General features: G+C 37.7%; 1 protein-coding gene across 1 annotated transcript in view; it reads left to right on the top strand.

Moving 5' to 3' along the window:
- Nucleotides 1-15,100, top strand: part of LOC127413940 (calcium uniporter protein, mitochondrial) — a 111,453-nt gene that overhangs the window by 35,238 nt on the left and 61,115 nt on the right. Inside the window, exon 2 of the mRNA XM_051651520.1 lies at nt 14,681-14,794. Coding sequence (XP_051507480.1) covers nt 14,681-14,794 — 114 coding nt within the window. The remainder of the gene's footprint in view (nt 1-14,680; nt 14,795-15,100) is intronic.

Here is a 15,100-nt window from a genome sequence, read left to right as displayed (position 1 = left end):
TAAAACACTACTGTGGCTCCTCCGTCCATGTTTTTGTTTTTGTAATACTTAAAAGCGCCTCTTAAAATCTTAATGTGATAAAATCAGAGATTTACTGACATTTACTGGATTATAGGGTTTACCTTTTTTACGTCTTCATGACAATGACGTTGTACTATTGGATAAAATGTGACACAAATAGGGTTAGTAAGTGATTTTACATGTATAATGTTTACTTCTTGTGGCAATACTTTTGAAAAATTTGAAGTATTATGTTTTATAATTTGTTATGGAATGGCTGCATTCACTTCCATTGTAAGTGCCTTACTGTAACCGCAATTTTAGCTTTTTCTACAAAGATACATGATGCCACAAATGCAGTTGATTGAGCTTAACTTGAATTGAACCCGGAACAATCCTTTAAGTGAGGGGCCATTACCAAATGGCAGACATGTGCAAACTATGAAAAGTTTGAATTATTAACATGGATAGTTTGGACATCGCAAATGACATTGCAAAGTTTATGATTTCAACACCATTATCAAGAAAGAAGAGCTCTTGTTTTGATGTATCAAGACAAAAGCCTAAGGGTGTGTGTGTGTGTGTGTGTGTGTGTGTGTGTGTGTGTGTGTGTGTGTGTGTGTGTGTGTGTGTGTGTGTGTGTTTGTGTGTGTTTGTGTGTCTGACAATTTTCTGATGAGCTCAACCTTTGTAAATCAACCTGCAATCAATATTTAGCCAGTCAAGATTCTAAGTAAAAATACAGGATGACTCTTGTGGTTTATAGTCTCCAGCTGGGAAGAAAGTGCTCCATCCTGGACTGAAAGATATTATGTAACTGTCAGCAACAGTCTACTGGGGTGTTTTTTAAACATTTGATATCCAACATTTTTTTTTTCTGGTTATAAAAAGTTATTTTAGCCATTTTGAAAACACTGACAGAGCACTCATGCATGTTTAGAAAGACTGCAGATTTTGAATCTGTCAGCCTTAAGTCATGGACACTGTCTCTACAGGGGATGAAATGTCCATAAAATTGCTATCATTGTGCTGACAAAGGAAAACTCGACAGCTTGGGTGTTGTTGTTTTGATCTTTGGTGGGACGTTTGCCGTTAACGCTGACAGGATAATCTACAGAAATACACGTGGTTGCTTTATAACCATCACAACCATGGTGACAGTACATTACCATTAAAAATTTAAAAGCAGATGACCATGAAGCTTTATATTCAGGGTGATAATGATGTTTCAGCCCTTCACAGAAAGATAACCTTGCTTTTTTTTTTTGGAGGGATATTTCCCATATTTAAAGATAATCGCTCTTCCAGCGGTCCCATACAGTGATAAGTAGAACTGCTGTGTGACGATATCTGGTCTTAGACACACACAGGAGGAACTACAGTCTGTTTTTGTGAGATGTACCAAAGTCTGTTAGGATACGGCATATTAGATTGCTCTGTGGTTGTGAACGGTTATTAGTAGGGATGTGGGAAGTACCAGTACTTTAGTTCTAAGTCGAAGTAACAATGCCATTTTTTCTACAGTACCAGCAGTAATGATAGAAGTACAGGCTGTACTTGTGTTTGCATACATGTCACAGTTCAGGCAAATTGAGCTTTTTGGAGAGATATTAATAGAAACACAGTTGTTGATTGTCTTTAAAAATGAGAAATGTCAAAATATCAGATCTGTGGAATAGATCTCAGTACGACGGCGTTTTAGTGCCACGTAAAAAAATAAATAAAAATCTAACATTTCGAGAATAGTCATAATATTTTGAGAATAAAGTCAAAATATCAAGAATAAAGTCGTAACATTATGAGAATTAAAGTCGCAATATTTCGGAAATAAAGTCAAACTTATGAGAGTAAAGTCGTAGCATTATGAGAGCTCTCTGTTCATGAATGAGGTGTGCATTAGTACAGGAGTTGGTACACCTGTTGGTGCCTGTCAAGTGAGGCGCGAGATACAGGCTTGCTCTCAAGTGAAGCGAAAAATAATTGGATCGCTGTGAATTATATAGGTCCATTTCAAGACATTGTGCAGATTCACTAAACAGTTGTGCAACTTTTGCACATGGAATTTGAGTGCAAAAACCTGCATCTTGTTCAGTAACCACCCACAGTCTATTTTAGCAGTACAATCAGCACTGAAATTGCTCTGCGTATTGAGTATTTAGTCATTGTCATTCCTATCGGTGCAAACATGCTCCTTTCTGTGTAAATTAGGCTCATTGTATATTGCGCTTCATTCACAAAAAATGCTTGGCACAATTTAGATGATGCTATTACCACAAATAAAAGTAGGCGGTAAAATAAATTTTATTTTAAAAGAGATGTTGAGAACATTTTCAGTTCATCAAATCAGCAGTAGTTCATCAAACACTAATCAAATTATGGAGAAGAGCATTATAGCTTGGCATATAGCCCATCCAGATGCGCTGTGTAGTCAAGGACACTTTTTCTGCATTTTTTAAGAGATGATTTAGGTGTCTGGATCACAGTGGACATGTACAGTCCAGACAAGGTCAAATTCGGTGATCTGCAGCATGCAAAAAAAATAGCGCATTTACCTGACACAATTCATTCATAGTGAATGTAGTAACCCCTCAGTTATAGTATTGTTTTGAGAGTAAAAATCAACAAAAAGCAGACCATGTCTGGGCTTCCCAATAACGTTGCAACTTAAGGGTTTACGATCATCTTAACTAACGTCGCTCCTTATTCTAAGATGGAGTAACAGCTGTTTCCCATACCAGCATGCAGATCGCTCGTTAAAGTATATTTAAGTGTTATGGGAGCTGTCCGGTTCGAAGATGTGGAAACTTTGGCAGATATGTCCAGGAGTTTGTCTTCCCAAAATGAAAATAATGTGGAAATACTGACAAACATGGAAGTTGTTTGTAAACTTGCCAAAGTGCCGAAATTTATTAACTATTACAGAACTTAATTATAGAAATAATGATGGCTTTAGTAAGATGGGGTTTCTAATAATTCTCAACTTCATTGAGATTAATGAAAGAGACACAAGAAATGCATGTAACATGAATGCACGTGATGTGGGCTCTCACGTAGCCTAAAGTTTTGTTTCTTTCGCTGGGACCTGAACAGATGCACAAAGAACAGGATTAAAATGACGGACATCAGTACTGAACTATAGACCTATGTAAATATGAATAGATCATCTGGTTACAGTTCTAGGCACTGTGCACTTGTAGCATTCCCCTGGATGAATTCAATAACTGAAAAAAGTGTTCTTGACTACACAGCGCATCTGGATATATGCCAAGCTACAACGCTCCCTTTCATCCAGGGGTGGACTGGTTACCGGGAGCTCTGGGTATTGTCCCGGTGGGCCACTGGGTAATTTAGGCCGGCCTTCTGTTGCGCAAATACTGGCCCGAACTATAGGTGATATAGGCAGCCACCCTGGGTTCCAACATGCCCGCGCGGACCTCAGAACAAGCAAAAATGTCATGAACTCTGCTAGACAAGCCAATACAATGGCTTTTATTTTGAATAATGTAATGATTTTTATTTCGAAATTGCTTATACATCGGAGCGCATTTCTACTGTACCTCTTGTGGACCTCATTATTTGACATACAAATCACAATAATGGTGACAACCAAAAACAACATTAAGTCTAAGATGAGCTCTAAAAAATCACTAAATGACAAATAACTGCAAGTTGCAACAAATACAATATCAACAGCGTAAATAAAATCGGCAAACAGTAAAGCTATGAGCAGTACATAGTAATTTGCATAATTTATTCATGCCGCAAAGCATTTATGGGAGCTGAAGCGCGGCTTGCTGAATAGTGCTCATGCCTGATAAACATGCAGAAAATAAGTCATGAAAAATATTACTTTGTAGCTGATTGAGTCTTTGAGGCTTACTTTGTTTAAAGGATAGCAGAAACAACACTTGACAAAGCACTGGGCTTTTCACTTTTCCTCAAGAATAATCTGGGGAAGGACTTAAAACACTGCAGATATAAAGACGCAACAAACTCACATAGAGTGAAAATATGAGCAAATAATCTGCAAAGATCTACACTTTAAGAGGTGTTTATTTTATTTTATTTTTTTACACACTTTCCCTTGTACTTTCATATACATTTTAACCTTACATCTGTATGTTGGGAAAAAAGTTTTCTGACATGTTATTTGTCTGAGATATATATATATATATATATATATTAGTGCTTTCTCTAAAAAATCCATTCATCACATTTACAGTGGTTTTATGTTTTAAAGTTATGACAGTTTTTGCACCATGGGGCCCGTTGTCATGACTAGCAGTCAATAGAAATATATTTTTTAAACACAAAAATGTGAAACTGAGCCGGAAAATAAAAAAATGAGCCGGTGTGTTGCGGGCTGGGTTTGGTGGGCCGCTCTGGGCCAGGGCCACTTTTTAGTCCCAGTCCCTGCCTTCCTCATTAGTGTTTGATGAATTACTGCTGATATGATGGGTTGAAAATGTTCACAAACATCTCTTTTAAATAAAATTCACTTTTACTACTTTTTACTACTTTTATTTGTGGTAATAGCACAATCTAAATTGTGCCAGGCAATTTTTGTGAATGAAGCGCAATCTGCAATGAGCCTAATTTACATAGATAGGAGGTGTGTTTGCACCTTGTTTGATGCTGCTTTCTTCATGATTTATTCTCAAAATATTTTTTATTCTAGTAATTTTGACTTTATTCTCAAAATATGATGACTTTAATCTTGTAATGCTATGACTTTATTCTCAAAATTGTGACTTTATTCTCTAAATATTAGAACTTTTTTAAATTTTTTTTTTTTTACTTTGCACTAAAACACTGTTGTACTAATAGACCTGCTGCTGTTGTTGATATTAATCAAACAACTACATTGACAAGAAAATGAGAGAACTACTCACTGCTCTTGGCTGGATAACTTTAGCTTCAATAAGTATCAACATATTATAGTATCTTATTATATACTGCAAAGATTATGCCAGTACTTTATGTGTTATTATTTTGTATACTTGATTTCGTTCATCTTAATTTATTCTATTGCTTGAAGCCTGATTCTTTGTTCATTTTATTACTGACTGTTTACTTGTTTTTTAATAACTGCTTGAGAACTTGAAAATGTTTACTTAATTAAGAAATTAATATTAGTTTTTGCTATGATATTGAAATTGTAATGCAGAAAAGTTAAATTTCACAGATATTGAAATTTTGGTATCATGACAACCCTAGTTATTAGTTTTTTTTTATCCAATTTCACCCGTTTAGTAATTTTGCCAAGTCCACCCCTGAAACTCTGCCACTGTCAATTTTTATCTTCTAGCATATGAATCCGCAGTGTGCAGTTACTAAATCACACCAAGCATGCGCTTCTAACCTCAAGTCATTGTAAACAATTACAGCCGGTGTACTGGGTTAATTGGAGTCTCTCAGCGTCTGAATGGCTGGAACAAAAGAATTATCACGTCTACATGCTCCATTACTCTGCATGCAAAATAAATGTTTTTTTTTTTTTTTTTTTTTTTTTTTTGAGAGAGAGAGAGAGACAGGAAATCAAGGGGTAAGAAAGAGTGGACAGGGATGCACTGAAAAAAACAACCTATAGATTGTACCCCCCAAAAATGAGGCAGCAATTTGCATCCACTTTCTTTGAATACATTTTCTCAATTTTACCATGCAGTATATAGGTTAAGAATATAAGTTTACCTAATATAACTTAGATAGTTAGTGCAATTTACCTTTGAAAAATAGGCAAATTTTACTTTTAAATATATGGTAAAATTAACCTAACCTAAGTATTTTTTAGACCTATTTAACCCCCCCCCCCCCATTATAATTATTGCAGATTTTTTTAGATAAATTACAAAAGTTATTGTTAATAATATTTATTGACCAATATGTGTACAAATGGGTTGACTAAACAAAAATCTTTCACAGAGAATCATCTTTGAATCAATGTTTAAATGCACAATACAGTAAAACTTTAATACATAAAAATCACATCTGATCTGGTAACCAGTTCTTTAAAAAATGTCCTATTAACAGTACACAAGCCTTGTTGCTCCATTTATTCAGTACTTCATTGTCCTCAAAATCATAGCTAAAGAAAGACACAAAGATTTCCATATCACACAGGTGTATTAACAGCTAATTCGGTGTTGAATTCAAGTGGGCTGCTCAACTCGCGCTGTGTTTACCATTCTGTACATGAGGGTGCGAGTGGAATGCAGGTTCATCAGGGCTGCGCTGCTCCGGTGAGAGACCGGTGGTAGTACTGTTCTGCTCTCGTGCGGCAGCCGGCAAATAACGCTGCACGTTTAATTCCGATGGCTGTTCCATCCTTGTATCCCAGTCCAACAGTGGCAGAACAACGATTCCTTCATTGTTGATCTGAAACACATACCTGAGCCTCAGTGAGACGCTGGCAACTTTCCGTGATTTTTATTTTTATTTTTAACAGCAAACAGAAATATTTTCAGATTCATAACATGATAAACATGCATTAAAGTATTAATGTCTTTAGTATCTAAACAAAAATTCGCTTTTCTGCAACACATGAACCATTAAATACTCAGATTCAAAATGTGCACTGCACGATAACGTAGAGCTTGGTCATACTTTAATTACAACAAATTTAATGTTATTTTATCACATTATCTTAATCCATGATAAAGGATTTCATTCAGCCCTTTGTAAAATGTTCCTGAGCGGGCAGCGGGATGAACTTGTAAAGCCTTGCCACTCGGATAAAACCGATATAAAACTTGCATGATGTTTTAATTTCCTTTCAATTTGCCAAGTATAATATCAAAAACACAAAGAAAATAAAAAAAACAAATATGTCTTACCTTAAATTATTTGTCCAAATGGCATTTTTCTGTCGATCCTGCTGGATGTCCGTTATTTCTGTCACCGGCTGCGTTTCTCATCGATAACGCATGTGCGCATGCGTACATGAATAACATTTATTTTAATAGATTTAATGAGGCTTTTGTATGTGGTAGTTTTAATTAAATTATTAGAGGACATGTTGTGTAATTTTATCAAAGGAAATTTACTGCTGCTAATTCAAGAAATGTTTAACTGTTAAATATTAAGTAAATATACCTCAAATGATTAGGTAAACTGAAGATCTTATTTCCTTGGCTACATTTTAACCATCCTGTAGGAATAGTAAATAACCCCCAACCCCCCCCCCCACCCCACAATTTTTTTTTTTTTTTTTCAGTGTGGGAACATGACCCAGGCTGGACTCAAACATGGTTTTCCCTTGAGCATAACAGCTCAAGATGTTGGAGTATTCAAACTGACCACCAGATCAACACAATATAAAGCTTTTGAGTCACCAATAGGCCTTCAACTTTCACTATACCAGCATGTTTATCTTGTTATCTGTATTTATTGCAATCGGAAAGGTAAAAAAAAAACAAAAAACAAAAAAAAAAATTGGGCTTTATTCAACATCATGTTTTGGTGGGTAAATTCAGTAGGACTGAAGAGAGAAAATGAAGAGAGGTCTCTTAAAGGGATAGATAGATGTTTGTGTACATATAATTTCGTTTTTTTTTTTTTGTTTGTTTGTTTTTTACAATTGGAGTTTCAATAGTCTTGGCCTGTTTGAAAATTCCTTCAAGTAAGTTTATGGGATTTTTGGGGATTTTCGCTACAAGAAAACCGCAAGTCCGTTCAGTAAAAAAAAAAAAAAAGACATAGCAACTCGAGTCAGAAAAGGCTGAAGGTCTGTGCCGAATTTGGTGGAAGTTGCTTAAAAGCTCAAGGAGGAGTGAGAGTCAGAAAGACATTTGGTCTTGGTTTAAGGATTTTGAAATTTTGTCAAGCCAACATACACTGATCAGCCACAACATTAAAACCACTGACAGGTGAAGTGAATAACATTTATTATCTCGTTACAGTGGCACCTGTCAAGGGGTGGGATATATTAGGCAGCATGTGAACAGTCAGTTCTTGAATTTCATGTGTTGGAAGTAGGAAAAATGGGCAAGCGTAAGGATCTGAGCGACTTTGACAAGCGCCAAATTATGATGGCTAGACGACTGGGTCAGAGCATCTCCAAAACGGCAGGTCTTGTGGGGTGTTCCCAGTAAGCAGTGGTTAGTACCTACCAAAAGTGGTCCAAGGAAGGACAACCTGTGAACCGGTGACAGGGTCATGGGCACCCAAGGCTCACTGATGCGTGTGGGAGTGAAAGATAGCCTGTATGGTCCGATCCCACAGAAGAGCTACTGTAGCACAAATTGCTGAAAAACTTAATGCTGGCCATAATAGAAAGGTGTCAGAATACACCGTGCATCGCAGCTTGCTGCGTATGGGCTGCATAGCCGCAGACCGGTCAGAGTGCCCATGCTGACCCCTGTCCACCGCCGAAAGCATCTACAACAGGCACATGAGCATCTGAACTGGACCATGGAGCAACAGAAGGAGGTGGCCTGGTCCGATGAATCACGTTTTCTTTTAGATCATGTGGACGGCTGGGTGCGGGTGCGTCATTTACCTGGGGAAGAGATGGAAGCAGGATGCACTATGGGAAGAAGGCAGGCCGGCAGAGGCAGTGTGATGCTCTGCTCTGGGCAATGTTCTTCTGGGAAACCTTGGGTCTTGGCATTCATGTAGATGTTACTTTAACACGTACCACCTACCTAAAGATTGTTGCAGACCACGTACACCTCTTTATGGCAATGGTATTCCCTGATGGCACACTGCAAAAATTGTTCAGGAATGGTTTGAGGAACATGACAAGAGTTCACGGTGTTGAACTGACCTCCAAATTCCCCAGATTTCAATCCGATAGAGCATATATGGGATGTATTGGACAAACAAGTCCGATCAATGGAGGCCCCACATCACAACTTACAGGACTTAAAGGATCTGCTGCTAACGTCTTGGTGCCAGATACCACAGGACACCTTCAGAGTTTTTGACTATCAACATGAAGTTTGGTCCACTTTGCAGCTTATTCTGTATTAAAACCGCCCATTTAGACAGGAAAAGATGGTTTGACCGACATGCTGTACAAAGCAACCAATAACCGTTCATTTTATTTTAACATGCTTTTTTGGACAGGTTTATCTGAAATTGTTTATTCCTTATAACCTAACAGTTGTATAGTAAGCAGAAAAGGCAAATAGGATAAATGTATGTATAGATCAAACATCTGTCCGTCCAAAAGAAACAAGTACTGATCATTTCACAGACATAATGCAGAAAACAAAGCGGAATATAGAATTCTGCTCAGAGATATCTTGATAATTTTCTACGCTGTGTCCAGATTTCATGCCTCTAACCTGAAAAACTTTTGCAATTCCAGTGATTTGTTCTTCCCCAAACTACCTTATTTAAATAATCCGGTACTTTTTTGTTTCTAGTGAACTGTTAAAATTTTGTGCACCCTAACCCCTGAAAGTTACGTAATGCCAGCCATAATCAGCTCAGGTTATAGTAATCCCATGCAAATTGTTGTAATGGTGAACATTACCCAGTCTCCTGTGAGAAAGGAGATTTCCAGGTATTTTTGCACTACTGGATGGCGTATTTTGTTTTAATTTATTAATTTAATTGAATTTTGTACCTTGTACCTAGGCCTGTCACGATTATTGAGATAATCGTCTGATCGATTATTGTGCACTTCAAATTCCAATCACATTTTAATGCCCAAGTAAGGGAATTTGAAATGAATATATAAATGCCATCAACTGCGCATATGTCTGTGTCATTCAGTTGAACTCCAAGCATCACTGAGCCGCACCGCAGACAGCAACCAGATCAGCTTCTGTCCGGAAGAGTACGTGAAGCGTTCCTCAAGCATTCTGATGCGTGCACCGTCAGCAGAAGCTCTCGCCAAACTCGCACGAAAATATAAACCAACAAATTTATGCTTTGATAGTGAGCACAAAGCGCTCCGGCTTCACTTTAAACAATTGTGTAATGGCAAATGTTCCTGGTCATTGTGAGTTCATATGAGATGAACATATAATGATGAAATGAAATCTCAAATAAGGGCTCATGGGTTTAATCGGAGTATTAAAATAACGTGTGAAAGTGCTTCAGATTTTTACTTGCCCTGCCAAAATTTTCACTGGCCCCAATACAAAAATGAAAAATAGCTGTTTTTACCATCATGGCTTTAAAAAATGTGTCGGAAGCTAAATATTTTTTAAAATATATATTTCGTTTTTTAAGACCATTTCCCCCAAAATTGTATCACATGTATAATTTGCAAGATATGATTTATGTAATTTAATTTAAGCACTTATATAAATACAGATATAAATTCACAAAAACATTGTTAACCTCAGCTGTCCTGCCATTTACACGTGTTTTTAGTGAAGAGTTCTGTGGAACAGATCATGGTTTTTCAATCGCTCCATTAGTCATGCTGTCAACCTTTGGGCCCTGTGTTTTCACAACCAGGATCAAAGATTTAGTCATGGAGATTTGATTATTGGCTGAATGTAATAAACATGAATTCCTGAGAGAGGAGACTTGCTTCTAAATCGGTTGCAATGTGTAATATACAGTATAGATATTACAGATATGTATAGATATGTGAATTAAGAATTTGGATATAAACATAAAATTAGACAACCTAAACAAGTCCAACACTGACTGATACATAAAGCACAGAAAGAAAAATACCTGTATTGTTCAGAAATGAGAAATGTAATGTGTGTTATGAGGATGATATGAAGTAGACTGTTTGAAATGGTCATCTTCACCCTGGAGCTGAACAGGTCTGATAATAATAGCCATAGTGGTTTTGCTTCATTTCATATCAAACGCCATTATCATGATGAATGTTTACGGTTTAAAACATTACCTAATAAAATGTATACTTACATTTTAGATACTGAGCAGCTTGTGATTTCTGGGGTGTATAACTGGGGTTTAACGAGGTTTATAACGTTTCATTTAGCTCTTCACCTCTAAAGGTGAATTAATGGGATGAAAGACATTTTATTTTTTTTTACTGTGGGAACAATACTAGTGCTCCGTCCCTTTACGAGGACACATGCACGTTGAACAGAGTCTACGCTGCACAGAAAGAGATGCACGGAGAGACATAGATTTACAGTACTATTGAAAGAAACTGTTGGTTTCTTGTGTTCCAGTGTGTGGATTACAAATTTTCACCAACATGTTCAAACGAAAAACAAAAGTGTGAATTTTGCATACTGTGAATTTAAAATGTTGCACAAGACGTGCAATCCCGCTACGAAATTCATGAAGTGGGGTTTTCCTGCTGTTTTCTACACATTGGTAATTGCTGCTGTTAAGACACTTGGAAAACAACGAGAACAGTTCAAGGAGGGCACGCTCAGTGTCTGCGTGCTGTTGTGTGCCCACGCGACTGTGCCTTGCGCATCCAGTATATTATGCGCTCGCGCGTCTTTGCGAGTATCTGAGTGCTCGGGTAAAAGACTTTGTTCGCGCCATGTAATTTTTGTGTTCTCTCGCTTGTTTGCTTGCACTAATGTTATAAATGCAGCACTGGCCCGATTGGGTAAGTGACAGTTCTAGCAACTGGCCTGAATCTCTCTTACACTGGCCCCGGGCCATTGGCCAGTCCTTATTGTCGAGCCCTGATATCTTACTATTGCAGAAAGTCATATAATATTTATATTATATAAATATAAAACAGCGGTGTAAATGTACAATTGACCAAAACTAAAATGGACCAAAAAGAGAGACATATTTTAAGTATTTAGAAATATTTTGAAATTGAAAACATTTTTTTCATGTCTTTCATAAGTTTTTATAGCCTTGAAAGGAAATCATATAACCACTTTTTTATTATTTGGTTTATATATTTGAAGTTAAATATGTAAAAATGACTTCTTAAGGTGTATGAAGCACACATGACAATTAATCGTGAAAGCCCTAATAGAGACAATTAGTCGTCACAATCGCAATTATTTGTTTGACAATTAATCGTCAACCAAATTTCATAATCGTGACAGCCCTACTTGTACCCGAACTTTGTTGTGTAGTAATAGAGCCCGAAGACACAGTATTGAAACATCAAGAAAATGCACACCACGCATCAGAGGATTAAGGGTGTGTTCACACTTGGCAGGTTTGGTTCGATTAAAAAGAACTTTGGTGCGATTGCTCTGTTAGTGCGGTTAATTTGAACAAGTGTGAACGCTGCCATTTGAACCTTGCTGTGCACCAAACAAGCGGACCGAGACCACCTGAATAGTGGGTCTCGGTCCGCTTCCAAACGAACTCTGATGCGGTTCGATTGATAAATGAACTCTAGTGCGGTTCGATTGATAAATGACCAAAGATGTCTAAACAAACCAAAAACAGGAAGTAATTTGCCTAATACTGATCTCAATCATACCTGGCTCTTCTCATCATAGGAGCTATGTTGCCCATTATAGTTCAGTACAGGCGTCGGAAACACCGTCAGCCGTCCTTGCAGCATATCTTCGTTTGTTCTCAGCTAGTAAAAATACCACCATATATACATATATAAATCTAACGAGGGCAAGTTCCATCGCAAAATATACATCATAAAAGCTGTCCAATCAGGTTGTGACTTTTTCCTGATGCCTTTTGTTTCGTATCTTTAGGTTTGGTGTTAAAAATGCCAGTGTGAACGCTAAGCGAACAAGGACTAAATGTATCATTTTCTTTTTTGGTCTGGATCAAGAGAACCGAACTACAAGTGTGAACACACCCTAAGTCTTGCGGCAACTTTAGGGAAGATTTATTCTGCAGTAGCTAGCCTAGCTTAGCATAAGCATCTCCCTTTACCCATAATGCTAATATTTAATAAACTAATTGCTGGAAAAGTAATCAGCTAAATAAATACTGTGATCGATCTGTTTAGATTCGACTTGACAACAGTATGTAAATGACAAGGACAAACTCATCTCGGCAATTTCAACAGACATTGCTGTTCCCATGCGAATTGACAGTAAACAACACGGATGTCCTGTAGTAACAATTAATTTATTAAACAATTTGTTAATTTGCAGACATATCTCTGGAGAACGAATCCCGTCTAAATAGAGCTTTTCTCTACTGTAAGCTCTGCTTACTAGGGAAAAAGCACACATACTGTACACGAAAGAGTCATATGTATATACATTAGACATATACAAAATTCAAACCACAAGGTAATTGCAAATGTTCCTAAAAGACTACAGGAAAACCTTCACAAGCAATAGAAGTAGACACCAGGTAAAACGTGTAGAACACAGCTGCTTGAATGGAGGTTTTGATTCTGTAGTTTAGCTCTTGTGTATTGCGAGTTGTTGAGGATTTGAAGGAGGGAAATCCTCACACAGGGCAGGACTAATTGCCGCTGTCATGGTTGAGTGGCTGAGAGCCTCACTCATGCTTGGAGACTGTGGCAGTTCAACAGAAAGATTTAGTTACTCTCATGGACTGACCTGTCACCACTTCCTGTTTAAACACTGGTGACACAACGTGTTTGAAATCTCATCTCTGGCTCGGCATGCACTGGCCTATTATTTTCTTTCAATTAATTTCGTCTACTCGTTCCTGAGAACTGAACACCTTTTATCTATCACTCCAGGTGTCAGCGCGAGCTGTAAAATATACTGCAGAACTCAAGAGGGCAAATGTACGGGCTTGGTGCCTGCATTAAATTAAAAGATAAGAGCTTTCAAGAGACTTGAGTCCTTGACCCGACGCAACCTGCACTAAACCTCGCCCACATACTCCCACACACCCCACACGCTGTACCCTGCAGCTTTTTACTTCTTTGATGAGACACGCCAACTGCATCTGTTGCTAATACCAAGCTTTTGCATAATTAATTTGTAATGAGTGTAAAAGTGCTTAATTGGATGGGGAACAGCTGCTATATGATGTGTAAAACGAGAGGAGGATGGGAAATTTTCAGTGCTGCATTTGTGCCAAGGTCCGTTACATAGAAGAAATGCTCCCTTGAAATTAAATATTTCATAACGATGGGTTTCTGTAACCATAGGCAACGCTTGTTGACGCTGTGAAATCCGTCTTGGTATGCTGCACCAGAACTATCTTACAAAAGCCCTAGTTGTAACAGTTAAAGGAATAGTTCACCCTAAAATTACAATTCTGCTATCATTTACTCAACCTCATTGTTGCTCCAAACTCTAATGACTTTCTTTCATGGAAAACAAAAGTTGGATTTTTAAAGAGAATGAGGACTGTGGCTGTCAAGTTCCAAAATTACCAAAAAGCACCATAAAAGTGGTCCACAAAGTATGACTGATGTGCTATATTCTAAGTCTTTTCAATCAATACGATAGCTTTTTGTGATGATAAGTTGATAATCCCCTCCACTAAGCTCTGAAATGGACCACAAAATATGTATGGACTACAAAAATGGCACATAAATGCCATTTGTTGCCAGACACCATTGTTTCTCGCATGTTTCGAGACCAAACAGCATAACTGTCAAAACTAAGGCAGGCCGTTTAATGGTGCCAAAATTAGATTTGAGAGCTAAACCGGAAGGGAAGATTTTGAGTGAAAAACGACTTAAATTTGGTTTGTTCATCTTACAAAGCTTTTGTATGTCTTCAGACAACACACGAGTCATATGGACTACTCTTATGGTAAAGCATGAGAATATCCATTTATTGGTTCACTTCATTTCTTGTTCTTTGCGTGTCATTTACATTTTCAGAGACTGATTTTGTTTCCTCCTTTCCTCCAGGAGGCACTATCCATTCCCCTCGGAAGTCACCAGACTCTCAGGAGAGCACATGGCCTGAGAACAGGTGCCAGTTCTGCTCTCTTCAGCCACCTCAGTGCCACTTTGCCAGCCCAGGTGAGTGTTTTAAACAATATAGTATATGTTTAATATTATAGTGGTGAAGTCAGCCTGATGCCATGCATTTTTAATGCTTTATTAACTGTCAGGGCTTCTGTGCAAACCTGCACTTGACCAATATTGAGTTGTATAGGCCCTGTTTCAAGTGCCGCCCTCAGCCCTTGCAGTCCACTCTTAGTTGACGTAATGTCATGTTGCACCAGTACTGGGCTCAATAAAGGGAGCGCATTAAGGATGCACAGCGTCGGGAAAGCTTTCTGTAAAATTCTTCTTTAAATATTAGGCTATCAATTGATTAAAATG

This window comes from Myxocyprinus asiaticus, chromosome 23 (genome assembly GCF_019703515.2).
Source record: "Myxocyprinus asiaticus isolate MX2 ecotype Aquarium Trade chromosome 23, UBuf_Myxa_2, whole genome shotgun sequence".
In the NCBI taxonomy this organism is placed as follows: domain Eukaryota; kingdom Metazoa; phylum Chordata; class Actinopteri; order Cypriniformes; family Catostomidae; genus Myxocyprinus; species Myxocyprinus asiaticus.
The sequence above is the reverse complement of the archived record's forward strand: the minus strand, read 5'-3'. Positions and strand labels throughout refer to the sequence as shown.